Source organism: Dermochelys coriacea, chromosome 13, assembly GCF_009764565.3.
Source record: "Dermochelys coriacea isolate rDerCor1 chromosome 13, rDerCor1.pri.v4, whole genome shotgun sequence".
Lineage (NCBI taxonomy): Eukaryota > Metazoa > Chordata > Testudines > Dermochelyidae > Dermochelys > Dermochelys coriacea.
Window position 1 is genome coordinate 26,818,842 of NC_050080.1, and position 16,079 is coordinate 26,834,920.

General features: G+C 39.9%; 1 protein-coding gene across 4 annotated transcripts in view; it reads right to left on the bottom strand.

Annotated features, from left to right (window-relative positions):
- Positions 1-2,307: 2,307 nt before the first annotated feature.
- The window catches only part of ITCH (itchy E3 ubiquitin protein ligase), a 127,116-nt gene continuing 113,344 nt past the window's right edge, over positions 2,308-16,079 (bottom strand). For 3 of the 4 annotated variants that reach the window (XM_043495635.1, XM_038369679.2, XM_043495636.1), the window contains 4 exons: positions 15,372-15,476; positions 10,125-10,221; positions 9,609-9,681; positions 3,963-6,657 (listed from right to left, as the gene is read on the bottom strand). In XM_043495635.1, coding sequence (XP_043351570.1) covers positions 6,558-6,657; positions 9,609-9,681; positions 10,125-10,221; positions 15,372-15,476 — 375 coding nt within the window. In that variant the 3' untranslated portion in view covers positions 3,963-6,557. Of the gene's footprint in view, positions 6,658-9,608; positions 9,682-10,124; positions 10,222-15,371; positions 15,477-16,079 lie in introns of all 4 variants that reach the window. The other variant, XM_038369678.2, reaches the window with a different exon arrangement.

Here is a 16,079-nt window from a genome sequence, read left to right on the forward strand (position 1 = left end):
CGAGTCTGTAGTGTCCAGTAAGGCCTATAAAGAGGTCCATGCCACTGCCTTGCCCTCCTTCACTATAGCTCCAAATTCCTCCCTGGACTCTGCTGGTACCAGTTCCCTAAAATTCAGCATTGAGTTGCAGGAGTTAAAACTGTACCTGCTCAGGATTGGCTGCTAGTTGGCAAGCCTGAGTTGCAAGCCCCCGGTGGAGTAAACTTCGCATCTGAATAAGTCCAGGCGCTTGGCATCCTTAGATTTAGATGCTGGGACTTGCTAACCCTGCCTCTCCCTCTCATTTACTGTTGACACTACCAATGAGCAAGGCTGTGGGCATGTGAACAGGTAGTCGAACCCCTTGGAGGGCACAAAGTACTACTTCTCCACACCCTTAGCAGTGGGAGGGAATGAAGGCCAGGGTCTGCCAAATGGTCTTTGCATTGGCTTGTATAGTTTTGACGAGGGGTACAGCGACCCTGGATGGTCCTGCTGGTGCCAGGATGTCCACCATAGGGTCCTCCGAATCTACCACATCAGTGAATGGAATTGACGCCAGGCCAGTCCTGCCATCTTTGGTGCCGGGGAGTGACAATGCTGCGGGTCTCTACTAGAGTCTTTTCAAGGTATCGCTGGGGCACTGTGCACTGAGGAACTTGGCGCAGAGTCCTGTTGCGCCGATCTGGGTTGCGGTCAAAGTGCCGCCTCCATAAGAAGCGGCTTCAAATCTAAAGTCATGCTCTTTCTTGGTTCGGGGGTGAAAGCCCTTACAAATCTTGCACTTTTCTGATGGATGTGCTTTCCCCAGACACTGTAAATATGCGTCATCAGGGTCGCCTGTTGTAGGACGTGAACCCCTAGGACTTAGGCATGTAAGTCCCCCAAGGAGAAAGCAGTCGGGGTGGAGGGTAAACTGCCCAGCCCGACAGCTAGCTAACTACTAACTAGAACTACAATAACTAAGAACTAACTGAACAACTGTAAAATACAAACAGTCTGAAAGAGAAGCTAGGGAAAGGTGGAGAGCTTGCAAAGCAAGATGCCACAGTTCCAATGACCATCACTGGTGGTAAAAAGGCACTGAGGCAGTGCCGGGTCAGCAGGCTCATATATTGAGTGCCATGGAGGCACCACTCCAGGGGGCTCCACAGCCAACCTGGCGTGTGAAACTTTCTGACTGTGTATGCAGTACACACACCTAATTGGAATCAATATGAGCAATCACTCGAAGAAGAATCTCATTACGTGATCAGCCCAGAAGTGAAGTGCTATGTTATAGCAAAGAATGTAATTACATAGGTAATTGAAATTAGACTAATTATAATTTAACTAATTAGACGGAATCTAATTAATTAGTTATCATCTCTAGTGCAGGCTAATGCACCTGAATCCTGGACTGCAACACCCATTTCCGATTTTAGTCTTGTGTGTCTTCATCTTCACTGCTCATCCCATATGTACTTGGTCTGCCACACCCCTGGTATGCTGGTCTTGGGTCACTCCTAAGGAGACTCAATTGTGTCAATTTGTACCAAACCAGGTGGTGATGTACAAGAAAAACAAAAAAGGGCAACTAGACCCACTAAAATATCTTTTCTTCACTTCATTTTTATAAATAAAGATCTAAGGAGCAGAGGCTTCATCAGAGAAACATCAGCAAAATCTCATGTCATAACAAATGTTGATAAAGAAGAGGGCTGCATCCAAGGCCCTTTCTACATTACAAAAGTTACCATGTTTAAGTACAGATTAGTACCATAAACTCTGGCTGTGATCCCACTGGGAGACTGTGATTCAACCCTGTGGAGATTCTTACACTAAAGCTTTGTTCCTTAGTAGATTTTTTTCCCCTCCTGTCCACTCAGGCAAGAAGAAATTATAAACAGTTGGGTCACAATCATATTTCACCTTGGTTACTTCTGTAGTGTAGAGCCAAGGTGAATGACAGCTCATTTAATCCTTTCCCCCCCGCCCTCCATCAATGCCTTGCCCCTTCCCTCCAAGCAGCCCAGTGACCTAGATCTTGCTTCTTCGGACCATCATTCTCACTATGCTCTAGGCATAGGATCCAGGTGCAGCACTAAACTTTAAATAAAATAATTCCTAAATGTCAGGACATTGGTTTCATCACAGCCAGATGTCCCATCATAAAACCCGCAATAATGTGATCACACTGCTGAGTTCCTGTGAGATTAACCATGGCAGAACCATTCCTAGAAGTGAACTACCAACAAACCAACCTTACAGCTTCCATTGCTAAAGGGAACATGCAATTACAAACTTAAGTTTCATATCAGGAAAGGAAATGATGACAGGAAGACCAGCTCTTGAAGTACTTTTATAAAAGTATTTGACTTTCTGAGATACTTTTACAATTACCTGAGTATTTAAAATTACAGTTCAAGGAAAATTCTACAATGGAATTTCAGTACAGTATTTTACAATCCAGTGCTTCTGATCCTAGTTCATATACTAGTTCACTAGAGCACAAATTTACAAACTATGATTCTGAAAGAAAATGAAAAGCCACCACACACACACAAAAACAGGAAGGGGGGCTGGAGATACCAACGGAGTGGAAGATGTTTAGCTTACAAATTCAGTGCAGAATGTTAGGAAAACATGAAGCAAATAAATGGTGAGTTATACCACAGTTTGCTTTTTTGCCACGTATTAAAAACTGCAATATATTTGGTCACAAATTTTTTCTTTTATACAAATCAACTGTATATACATATAAATTTTATACTTGGGGCCCTACCAAATTCACGGCTATGATAAAAACCCGTCACAGACAGTGAAATCTTGTCTCCCCAAACTCCCACGGACCCCCCAGTGAAATCTGGTCTTGTGTGTGCTTTTACCTTATACTAAACAGATTTCACGGGTGAGACCAGTGTTTCTCAAATTGGGGGTCCTGACCCAAAAGGGAGTTGCGGGGGGGAGGGGGGGAATCACAAGGCTATTTTATGGGGGTTGCTGTATTGCCACCCTTACTTCTGCACTGCCTTCAGAGCAGGTGGCTGGAGAGTGGCGACTGTTGGCTGGGTGCCCAACTCTGAAGGCAGCGCCCCACCAGCAGCAGGGCAGAAGTAAGGGCGGCAACGCCATATCTTGTCACCTTTACTTCTGTGCTGCTGCCGTCAGAGTGGGGCAGCTGAAGAGCGGCGGCTGCTGACTGAGGTCCCAGCTCAGTAGGCAGCAGGGCAGAAGTAAGAGTGGCAATACCACACCAGGCCTTATTCCTTATTTCTGCCCTGCTGCTGGCAGCGGCTCTGTCTACAGAGCTGGGCTCCTGGCCAGCAGCTGCTGCGCTCCAGATGCCCAGCTCCGAAGGCAGTGCTGCCTCCGGCAGCAGAGCAGAAGTAAGGGTAGCAGTACCGCAGCCCCCTCTACAATAACCTTGTAACCCCCCCCACGACCCCTTTTTGGGTCAGGGCCCCTACAATTACAACACCGTGAAAATTCAGATTTAAATAGCTGAAATCATGACATTTATGATTTTAAAAATCCTGTGACTGAAATTTACCAAAATGGACTGTAAATTTGGTAGGGCCTATTTATACTGCAGCAAATTTTAAGTCATGACTTTTTTACGACACATTTCATTAATATGTTAACATTTTCTGAACTACCCAGAAATATCAGACTGTGTTAGCCATAACAATTTTGATCCACTGATCTTATGTTAATCAAAATTAACATCTTCATAAAGCAAAATCCTAAATAGAGTTATTGTAAATCTTATGTAACTGGATCCACTGACATTCTCACATGCGTACAGTATAGACAAAGTATCAGTTTACTGCAATTTACAGACTGCTAAATCAACGCAAGAAAGGCAGATACATGTTCACTAATCTCTACCAAAGATCACTTGGGAGTCCAAATTCACTCTACCCATCACATGGTATGCCAAATTGTGTGCTTATGCACATGATGTTTTCCCCAGTCCCCATAAAGAGCAGAAGAGTGCGTTAATTGCTCATATTAATTCCTTTTTATTTCAACATAACATGCTGTAAAAAATTAACAGATTTGTTAGCATTTAAAATGCTTACAAAGCAAAATGTATTTTAAAAAATTTTTAGTTTGATTTTCAGAAATATTGCTAATTTAAACACTTACTATAAACCTATTTTTAAACATTAACATTTTGGCCAAAATTCAATATTTCATTTTACAGATTCATTTTTCAGTGAAATATTTCTTATTTGCAATATTTTATAACATGACTTCTGGTGCTTGGGATATCCAGCTCCCCTTTCCCCCTCCCTAATACAGCAGTAAAGACATATAAACATGCCATTTAAATTAAAAGGAAGAAATGGAGTAAATGAGACCCCGGACTGCAAAAATATATACAAGCATTTTCCTTTTTCCTGAACTAAACATTTCAACCATAAAAATATTAACCAGCCTCACCCTATAGAACTAGGGCTATAGCTATTTCAATTATAACTATTCTTTATTTTAAAAATATAGGGCAGAAAGCCTTTTGGGTGATATTTATACATTAATATATCTAGGTCCCTACATAAAACATGAATCATTATGCAGAACACAAACTATTTTCCATAGCTTAATCTCCAATTATCTCACTTAACCTAATCTCTCTCGTAAATATGTTAGATAACTAGGCTTCATTATAAGAATTATCAACAGAAAATATTTATCAGGCTTTTGTTCCATGATCCATACGTTGTAAGATATTCATCAGATGTTTTGGGAGTTGGCAGACATTCCTCCAGCTAAGAAAGTCAGTTCACTTCTCATCCACCAGGGAAAAGATAAAAGTGGGTCAATTTCTCTAAAACCAGCAACATGTTTACATGCATTTCTTGGACTATACATGGCAAAGAAAGTAAAACAACAGAGGTCTAAGCCATTCCCCCTTCTTACAGGCACATGCTGAGGAACAACTGATCCCTTTGCATGATCTGATACAGAAAAGCCCTCACAATAAATGTTAAGAAACATTTTCTTCCCAGATGGAAGTTCGATTGGACAGTGCCCATCTCTCCTCTTCCAGCTCTAATATTAGAAGCCTTCCAAAGGGCACTGTGACACTCTGGAGGCAGAAGCAGGTATGCATTAACATGCACTACTGCCATTTCAAGTATCATCTCTCTTCCCATAGTTAGAAACTCATCCCATTGAAGTTTAACCATCCGGAGGAAGGAAGGCCAGGGAGAGAGCTGACCATATACAGAAAGTGCATTAATTCCAAAAGAGGAAGTATAATGTTAAATACTATTGTATGCTGCTAGAGAATTGTAATACTAACAGATAACAGGAAGTGAAAGGTGTTATCTGTCCAAATCAGAAAGAACACACACTACAGAAGTTACTGCTCAGAAGCAACTCAGGGCTGAGTTAGTCTGAACATATTAGTTCTAACCTCTATGGAGTTACTGAATTTACTGATATATCAACATTTGGAAGTCTGCAGTCCTTGACTAAACATTCTAGGACTGACTATCTCTTAGCCAATTATAGCACAACAGTTCTCCACTAAAATTATAAGTAATATAATTTTGAGGCTGCTTCTCGCCATGTTTTAGAATCCAGTTACATGGTATACCTCTTCCTGACAACTGGATAAAATCCTAGAAGAAAACTATTTGATTGGGCACTTAACAGCAACATCAAGTTTACTTTCCATTAACTCATTTGACAAGAAACAGCAATCTGCAAATGTATTCAGTGCATTTATTTGAAATCTCAGGTGGTCTCATCTTTTGCAAAATGAGTGTTGAAGTACCACAGTGTTAATATTGTATCTGACGTTAAGTGTGTGTATTATATGGAAATGGATCAAAATTCTTCCGAGATAGGAGAGGACGCTCAAACATGGCAACAACCTCAGACAGGTTATCATGCCAAAATTAACAGGATTTAAAAAAAAAAACAAACCAAGCTATACTCTGGACATGAGCAGTAGTTCTACACCCCCTTAGCAATGATCTGAATCAAAATGAAATGTGAATAAGCTCCAGGAGGGGCGGGGGGGGACGGGACAAAAAAACAAAAACAAAAATCAGAGTCAGGCCACACTTGAGTAAGAAACAACAGCACAAGCAATGGATCTGCTCATAGTACCCAGAGGCTGGCTACAAGCTGGCTCTAACAACACTGTTGTAAAGAGGCTTATGAGGATGCTGCAGCATTGCAGCTACCAATGGACTTCCCAGTGCATCAGTAGCAAAAGAAATGCTACTAAAAAGGAAAGAGACTAGTTTTTAAAAAAAAAACAACAAAAAACTGTCATTAAGGAGGACACATTCTAATTAATGAATTGTGAAACAAAGCAGAGCTGAATTAAATCTCTAGTTAGGTCAGATTTCATTTGTACATGAATAATTTGCTGATTTGATTTCTGGAAGGGCTCTGTAGAAATCCAGAGTTAGTGGGGATAAAGTCTCAGGATAACATCCATTTACTTACACACTAGTAATTGTTTAAATAAATCCTAGTCAAGTTTACTTTACAATGAGATGTGCAACAAGCAGAGGAAGAGAAGAACATACATCACACAAGTTCATGTTCTTCAGGGTGCAAATTCACTCATGTGATTACTCTTGCCCAAATCCTTCTGTTTCTTCAATTGCAAATAATAATTTTTCCTTCAACTGCTCATAACTCTTGTAGGGTGGCAGGTCCAAGCGATTGAAACTGAAAATAAAAATTAAACAACTTCTAAAAAACAAAAACAATCATTTTACTAAACAGATGCACCTTGAACATAAATCCAGGGTACTCAACTCCCCACTATCCAGAGTAGAAATCACACTTAGTACACAGCTATTTATTTTATATTTTGATGGAGAAAGAAAAAAATCCACTGATAGCCTGGGTCTACACATTTTCAAAAGGTGACCAGTGATTTCAGATGTCCCTATGTTTGGGTGCAAATCTTGACACACTTGAAAGATTGGATTTCCAGAAGTATGGCACACTTATCCACTAACTAAAAATCATATCCTTTTAAAGTGTTAAGCTGGGCACCCAAAATCATTAGTCACTTTTAAAAGTGTTTGCCCTGGTAATATTACTCTACTTAAAACTACTTATTTTTTTCCCCGAGAAAAATGAAAATGGCTAAAGGAATGAGTCTATCAAAGACAGAGTAAGTTGCATCTTTTCTGTTCTTATTTTTTTAAGTCAAAGGGGAAATTTTCTAATATAAATGCATTGTGATTGATGGAATGAGACCAGATTAATACTGACTTTTTTGGAAGTAAGTTTATATGCAATTTTTTAATTAGGTTAGACAATAGCTGTGTAGTCTAGTTGTGCAGCTGTAGAATTTGCAGAGACAACTACCCCTTGCCACAGTATATTTGTCTGATTTTCAACTTTAAATTAAATACATTTTTGTGAAAATAACCTTGAAAATGTGAATCACGTATAAAAGGGAAGCAGTATTCTCTCCCTCAATTTGCAGATGGCAGCTTTGTGAGGTTTCAATTGACCTTTATCTCAATGGTATGTCGATTCTAAAATTGGCATTTATATGTTTCAATGTCCACACTCAACTATTTCACTGCTAACCATTTTAGCAGGAATATAAAGCTATAATGCTTACTCAATCCCAAACTGCCTCCCCATGCCTTTACAGGAGGAGAATTTAAATACCATAACAAACAGATACTCATGATTTATTCACAATATTTAAAAAAAATTAAATGAAGCTGCCATAGAATTTTCAGTATGCTGTATGACAATGCCACAGAATATGGAGACCGTGCTGTACATTAAAGACAGGTTCTGGCTGTTGAAAGGTTCAAGTTATTTTGGAGTGAATAAGGGCAGAATTCTAACAATATACAATAATCAACTAAACTTTAAAAAGTCATGAGAAATTTGAGCTTCTCTTGATGCAGGAAGGAACAAATTTAGTATGTTAAAATGGCAACAGTCAGACTGTGTTGGCATTCAATCATCTTTGTACAAGATATACCACAGTAGGAAACAATTCCAGAGACCCTTACAGCTTTCAATACTGGCAACTAATTGAGACATTCCTTTGGCCATGTTTATGTAACCTACACTAACAGCATGACACTGTCTCCTGATAGTGACTGCACCACATAGAGTTATGAGTCCTTGCCTCCGTGCTAACATTTTATCTTTTAGCTCAAGCAGTAGAAGCTCATGCTTTTAGATCTGGAGGTTCCGGGTTCAATGACTGCAGGTGACTTGCCCAAAGATATTCTTACAAAAGACAGCTGGCTATGAGCTGAGATTAAAGCTTTATTTATAGAAAGTGCAGTTACAAGGAAAAAATTGCTATATAAGAAACAACTTGAAGTCAGAGTTACAGCTATTCATAATTTCTGACTATCCTGGCTCCATTGTGTGTGTCAATACTTTATTTTTACTGAAACATCTATCTCAGCTGTAGAGCACTAATCCAATGTATCCCCCTTACCACACTCCAAAAAGCAGTCTCAATATCATTTGTGCCTTCCCTGCCATACTCCAAAGCATTAATACATTTCATGCAATATAAATACTTGACTCCTAACATGTCCATCAAAATATGCCAAGCACCAAACTATCAACTGGGGCACAACCAGTGCCAGAAGAAATGTTTTCTATCTGGATCTAGCTGTAGAAGGAAAATAACTAGGATTGTGTGATGCTCATCATAGAATATCAGGGTTGGAAGGGACCTCAGGAGGTCATCTAGTCCAATCCCCTGCTCAAAGCAGAACCAATCTCCAACTAAATCATCCCAGCCAGGGTTTTGTCAAGCCTGACCTTAAAAACCTCTTAGGAAGGAGATTCCACCACCTTCCTAGGTAACCTATTCCAGTGCTTGACCACCCTCAAATGAAAAAGTTTTCCTAATATCCAACCTAGACTTGAGACCATTACTTCTTGTTCTGTCATCTGGTACCACTGAGAACAGTCTAGATCCATCCTCTTTGGAACCCCCTTTCAGGTAGTTGAAAGCATTTATCAAATCCCCCCTCATTCTTCTCTTCTGCACACTAAATAATCCCAGTTCCCTCAGCCTCTCCTCATAAGTGCTCCAGCCCCCTAATCATTTTTGTTGCCCTCCAGTGGACTCTTCCAATTTTTCCACATCCTTCTTGAAGTGTGGGGTCAGTTTCCTTTTACAGGCAGTTCCATTTTTACAGAGAGTATTGTTTGCTACAGCTGGCCAGAAAAACAAGTGGAGGGCAATAAAAAGTAAATCAAGTTAAAAAAAATAAATGGTTGATTACCCACTGGGAACAAATACGTGGATCACTAAGGTTTAGAGTAAGAACTATAAAATTGTTTTCGTTCTACACTAAACTACGATTCAGTTCAAAACGATTATCCATACTTAAGGCTTGACTCCAAAAGGTCCTGGGCACTCTCCACTTTCGCTAAAGCTAATGTAGAATTTGCAGACTACAGGGTGATTATGGTTGTAAAGCAGATTCCAGGCCAGAGTTAATTTTTGTTTGTAATCTCTGGACCCCTAGATATTTCTGAGCATCATTTATACATAGAGTCCCAAAATAAACTGTTGCTATATTAGCCCTGATTCTGCTAAAATATTAAAGTAGTCTAATAGTAACAAAGGATTATTAGAAGGACAATAATATTCTAATCTAATGAGTACTCACCAAGTATGACTTCTAGGTAACCAGTTTTCTTTTCCAACTTTTTCAATACAAAACTTTTGGGGTCCATTGCTCCCTGCAATAAAAATAAAGTATTTTAAAGTGATACCCATATTTGCAACTGGCATGAGAAAGTGTGGGATATAACTAGCTTTCCTTAATGCAGTAGATAATATTCTACATATCAAATCTAAAGCATCCCAGAAAGACAAGATCATCTTTACTGGCAACAGAAGAATAAAGAAGTCTGCCTCCAATCACTCATCCCAGCCAGATCAACCCATTTACATGGTGAAATGCACAAACTTAAAGAAATGGTTTTGAAGGAAGTCTGGGGGCACTCGAGATCAGTGTATGTTTTTCTCCACCCTGTCATGGTTGAAATATAATGGGGAATTATGAGAATAGCTAGTGAAATATATTTGATTCATTACAAAAAAGCTGTTCATAAACAATCACAAAATACAATTTGTCCTTTTCAAAAATGAGCTAATACATTAGAAGGATTATTCTACATACCCATGAGGTCAGCAAATCCTCCAACTGGTAATCTGCATGTTCCTGTAACGAACTGCAATAGTCGCATTCTCTTCTCATTGTCTATTTCTTTCACAAACTGAAAGGGAATGAATATAAAACATATGTAGATGCCTTCTACACACAATTATTTTCACAAAGAACATCAATGACCATAAATTAACCAATTATTTATATTACTATGAAAAGCCTCTAGGAGCAGTAACAGTATGCATTAATAAAGTATCTCTCAGCACCTTACAAAGTTAGGGAAGCATTATGATCCCCATTTCACAAATAAGGCACTGAATAGAGAGGTTAAATTACTTGCTCAAAAGAACATGAGTTAGGTGAAGAGGAACATGAAAAGTTACATGTTATATTACATTTAAGTTACTTGATTTCAGAATTAAGAACATGTTGGGTTTCTGTCTGCATAAGTGACTATCAGAATTTTCTTTGGAGTGCATCAAGATAGCTCCTAAATATTTTTATTTTAGGAAAGACAGAAAATAGGTTTCTGAAAAATATTCTAAAACACTAACTGTCCAAGAGGTGAACATCATTTAATACTACACCATTCTAATCTCCATTTTGAACATCAGACACTCAGTATCAAACATTTGACATGCTAACGTCTGGCTGAAAGATTGGCTTTCTACTGGTTTAACAGAGAACATACCCTTCCTGGGACGATATTCCCATTTTGGTGGCAGTATTAATATATTGGGGAAGGAGGGAAGAGAGCAGAATGTAATTTTGATGACAGAAAAATTATACTCAGGTTGGATAACTAAGCTGTAGTGCCTATTGCCAACAGCCAAACATCTAGTTCTCCAAGGGTCATGGCAGTCATAAGGGAATTAATGTCTCCAGCATCTGCAGGAAAATATGTATTTCCAGGCTTGCTGTATGCAGGGACTGACAGTAGCATCACTAATGCTCTGTCTCCATTTCAGATTCACACTCTGTAATAAAGCCCCGGGGACGCAGAGGGACAGCTGCACAGGATACTGGAGTACCTTTAGTGTTTTGGGGTTCAGAATGGTCAGTAGCGCCAGTCACTAGCTGCCCCTACAAGGCAGGTTTTTACTCCTAAATTGAGGAAACCTGTTAACAAGTCTCTCTGATCTTAGGTCCATCCAAGCAGAAGTTGTGAAATGCTTTATCATAAAGCTGAAAACCATCAGCACTGCTAGGGCAACTACTACTTCACACCTTATAGCCATTTCTTTCTTTTAGCAGGTAGTACGTTTTCCTGATCTGTGTAGGGCTTTATTAATAAGATGCATGATAGAAGGGTGGGCTTTGCTGCAAGTTCTGAGAGAGAAAGAAAGTCTACTTACTTTCTCCTAACTGTTGTTCCGAGTTGTGTTGTCTATGTCCATTACACTGTAGGCGTCTGCACTGGTGCTGGAGAATTTTCCCTAGCAGTAACCATTGGGCAGCCCTGCCCACTGCTCAGCTCCTCAGAGGGCAGAGAAGCCTCACCCCTTCTCCAGTTCCTTTGCTCTAGAGTCCAGTGGTAGACTCTGATGCACTGGGGTGGAAGGGTGGGTCGTGTAACAGACACACGCAACACATTTAGAAAAACAGCAGTTACAAGAAGGTCAGTAACTGTTTTTTCTTCTTTGAGTGCTTACATATGTCCATTACATTGTAGGTGATTCCCAAGCTGTTACCTCAGGAGGTGGGGCTCTGGGTCTCATCAGAAGAGGGACTGTAGGACTGCCTTGCCTATGTTTGGATCTTTCCTTGAAGCAACAGTCTGGAATGTCTGGTAAAAGTACATACCGAGGACCATGCTGTTGCTCTACAAATGTCTGCAGGAAATGGGGTAACCTGTTCCGGAAAGGCAGGAAAGGGCCAGATGGATCCAGGTCCACTGGCATGCTGTCCTCAAATGAGTCAAATCTGCTATTTTGAGGCCTGGGGATGCCTTTAGCCTGAGGAAAAGGAAGGCATCTGCTGTCTCCTCTATGATCTTTGCCTCTTCTTAGGTTGGTCTGCCCGATCATAATATTGCTGTCTAGGCTGGTATAGAGGATGATATAGTGTCCTTTTCATTGTGGGGGTGTAAAGTCCCAAGCACTTCAGAACTATTCTTATCAGAGAATCATAGAAATGCAGACCCGGAAGGGACCTCGAGAGGTCATCTAGTCCAGTCCCCTGCACTGAGGCAGGACCAACTATTATCTAGCCCATCCCCTGACAGGGGTTTGTCTAACCTGATCTTGAAAACATCCAATGACAGAGATTCAACAACCTTCCTAGGTAATCCATTCCAGTGCTTAACTACCCTGACAGTTTCCTAACGTCTAATTTAAATCTCCCATGCTGCAATTAAAGGCAATTACTTGTCCTGTTCTCAGTGGATAAGGAGAACAATTTATCACCCTCTTCTTTAGAGCAACCCTTTAAGTACTTCCCCCCTCAGTCTTCTCTTCTTCTGACTAAACAAACCCAGTGTTCTCAATTCTTCCACATAAGTCATGTTTTCTAGACCTTTAATCGTTTTTGTTGTTCTCCTCTGGACTTTCTCCAATTTCTCCACATCTTTTCTGAAATGTGGTGCCCAGAACTGGACACAATACTCCAGTTGAGATCTTAACAGTGTTGAGTAGAGCGGAAGAATTACTTCATGTCTTGCTTCCAACCCTCCCACGAATGCATCCCAGAATGATGTTGTTTTTTTTTGCAAGTGTTGATTCTCATTTTGTTTGTGATCCACTATAACCCCCAGATCCTTCTCTGCAGTACTCCTTCCTAGGCAGTCATTTCCCATTTTGTATTTGTGCAATCAATTCTTCCTTCCTAAGTGTACTACTTTGCATTTGTCCCAACTGAATTTTAGCCTATTTCAGACTATTTCTCCAGTTTGTCATCATATAGAATTCCAATCCTGTTCTCCAAAGTGCTTGTAACCCCTCCCAGAACCGCAAACTTTGTAAGTGCACTCTTTATGCCATTGTCCAAATCATTCATGAAGATATTGAATAGAACAAGACCTAGGACAGATCCCTGTGGGACCCCACTTGATATGACCTTCCAACGTGACAGTGAACTACTGAAAACAGTACAACTGTCCAATTAATTGTGCACCCACCATACAGTAGTTTCATCTAGGCAAATTTCCTTAGTTTGCTTATGAGAAGGTCATGAGAGACAGTAGCAAAAACCTTACGAAAATTGAGATATATCACATCAACTGCTTCCCCCTATCTCCAAAGGTTTGTTACTCTGTCAAGGAAAGATATTAGGTTGGTTTGACATGATTTGTTCTTGACAAATTCATGTTGACTTATTTATCACCTTATCTTCTAGGTGCTTGCAAATTAATTGTTTATTTGCTCCATAATCTTTCCAGGTACTGAAGTTAAGCTGACAAGTCTATAATTCCCTGGGTTGTCCTTATTCCCCCTTTATAGATAGGTACTATATTTGTCCTTTTCCAGTCCTCTGGGATCTCTGTAGTTCTCCATGAGTTCTCAACAATTGCTAATGGCTCAGAGATCTCTTCAGTCAGTTTCTTAAGTATTCCAGGATGTATTTTGTCAGGCACTGCCAACATCTAACTAGTCTAAGTACAGTATTTCTTAACTTGTTCTTTCCCAGTTTTAGCCTTAGAAACTATCCCATTTACACTGATGTTTACTATGTTATTCGTCTGATCACTGCTAATCTTTTTGCTGAAAACAAACAAAAAAGGCATTTAACACTTCAGCCATTGCTGTGTTCTCTATTTCTATGGAGTGCTTTAGATTGTGCAAAGTCTCATGTGTTCTGGAAAAGAACAAGGCACACCTTTCTAAGGGGAAGCCCCTTAATCATTTGTTGCACCTCCACTGGGATTTCCAAGAATTGCATCATTACACCCCTTGCCATAGACTGAGAAGTCTGCAGCACTGAATAAGCTATGAGGCAATCCTCAGCCGTGAGTGACTGAAACTGCTCCCTTGAATCTTCAGGCAGCTTGGTGACTAAATAGGATATGGATTCCTACTTGGAGAAGTCATACTGCGACAATCTGAAGTTATAGATTTGCCTTTGTAATAAATTTGTCTGCCAAAAACACCAAGCTTTTTAGTGTTTGTCTTGGGGTGACCTAGCACAGCTCTGACAAATTCTCTCATTCACTGTGGATCCATCTAAAAAGTCAGGAGTGGATGTAGATAGAACTGCTCAAATCCTGGGATGGAACCTGGTATTTTCGTTCTGCTTGTTTGACCACTGGAGCATGGAGGAAGGTGTCAGCCAGATCATTTTGTCTGGCTGCATGATAGCCTAACATAAAGAACATAAGAACGAACACACTGGATCAGACTAATGATCCATCTAGCCCAGTCTCCTGTCTTCTGTCAGTGGCCAATGCCAGGTGCTTCAGAGGGAATGAACAGAACAGGCAATTGAGTGATTCATCCTGTTGTCCACTCCTAGCTTCTAGTAGTCAGAGGCTGGGAGTTGCATTCCTGACCATCTTGACAAATAGCCACTGATGGAACTATTCTCCATGAACTTGTCTAATTTGTTTTTGAACGCCATTATAGTTTTGGCTTTCGCAATATCCCCTGGCAATGAGTTCCACAGGTTGACTGTGTTGTGTGAAGAAGTACTTCCTTTTGTTAATTTTAAACCTGCTGCTTAATAATTTCATTGGATGACCCCTAGTATTGTGTTATATGATGGGGTAAACAACATTTCCTTTTTCATTTTCTCCACAGCAGTCATGATTTTATAGATTTCTGTCATATTTCCCCTTAGTCGTCTCTTTTCTAAGCTGAGCAGCCAGTCTTTTTACTCTCTCTTCATATGGAAGCTGTTCCATTCCTGTAACCAAATTTGGGGTGACCAGAACTGCATGCAGTACTTAAGGTGTGGGTGTACCATGGATTTATATGGTGGCATTAGGATAATTACTGTCTTATCCATTCCTTTCCCAATGGTTCCTAACATTCTGTTAGTTTCTTTGATTGCCACTGCACATTGAGCAGATGTTTTCAGAGAGCCAACCATGACTCCAAGATCTCCTTCTTGAGTGGTGGTAACTAATTTAGATTCCATCATTTTGTATGTATAATTGGGATTATGTTTTCCAGTGTGCATTACTTTGCACAAATGAAGTGGCACTGGACCTATTACGGTAGCACAGACTTGCTTTGTGATTTTGGTTTTTACTCATTGTGCTGTAGCATTGTCCCACCCCTTCTGTAATTCTTACTTTTAAAAATAAAGGAAAAATCAACCACAAACCTGCCAAAACCACATAATGTGTTTGCTCGTCCTGGTGTAGTGCCGATAGATGGTGTGTCTCTGCCAGTCATTCAAGTCAATCTCTTGCATTCCGCATAAAAGCACCTTTTTCAGGGGGAAAATATAGAAGTATAAGCTAGTATTTTGTTTCAATGGCTTCTATACGGTGGCAGCAAAGGACATCTGTGCTTGCATTTGGAAACACCTACTATGACTGTATATTCACTTATTTTATTTTAAAGTAGCTGCTTGCTTCCACCAATCAATAAGCAGTAATGCTGGTGACTTCATAGACACAGAACTTTATTCTACTCACAGACCTACTATAAGAAAGGGTAATCTCTAATTATGAAGAAACCAGATAGAATGGGATAATCTTCCCTAATGAAAAGATGAACAACTGCCTGTTTTTGGACCTCAAATATAGAGATCAGTTAAAAGAAATATTAAATATGACTACCCAGTGTGAACAGTAACACTGCTCTCTTCTGTGTATATAACTTTTCCATATTTTTGTTTTTAAATAAAAAATGCTTCCTGGGGGAAATGTGTTAACCAAAGAAACTGTTTAGGAAAAATGTTCACCACTAACCAAAAGTTTCTTCAACAATCACACAGCTCTGTTTTGCAAATTGAGGGCTGGACTTCCACCAAGTCTTGTTCACTTTAATTGCAACTGTACTTACCCAAACCCAAATAAGTCCCTCA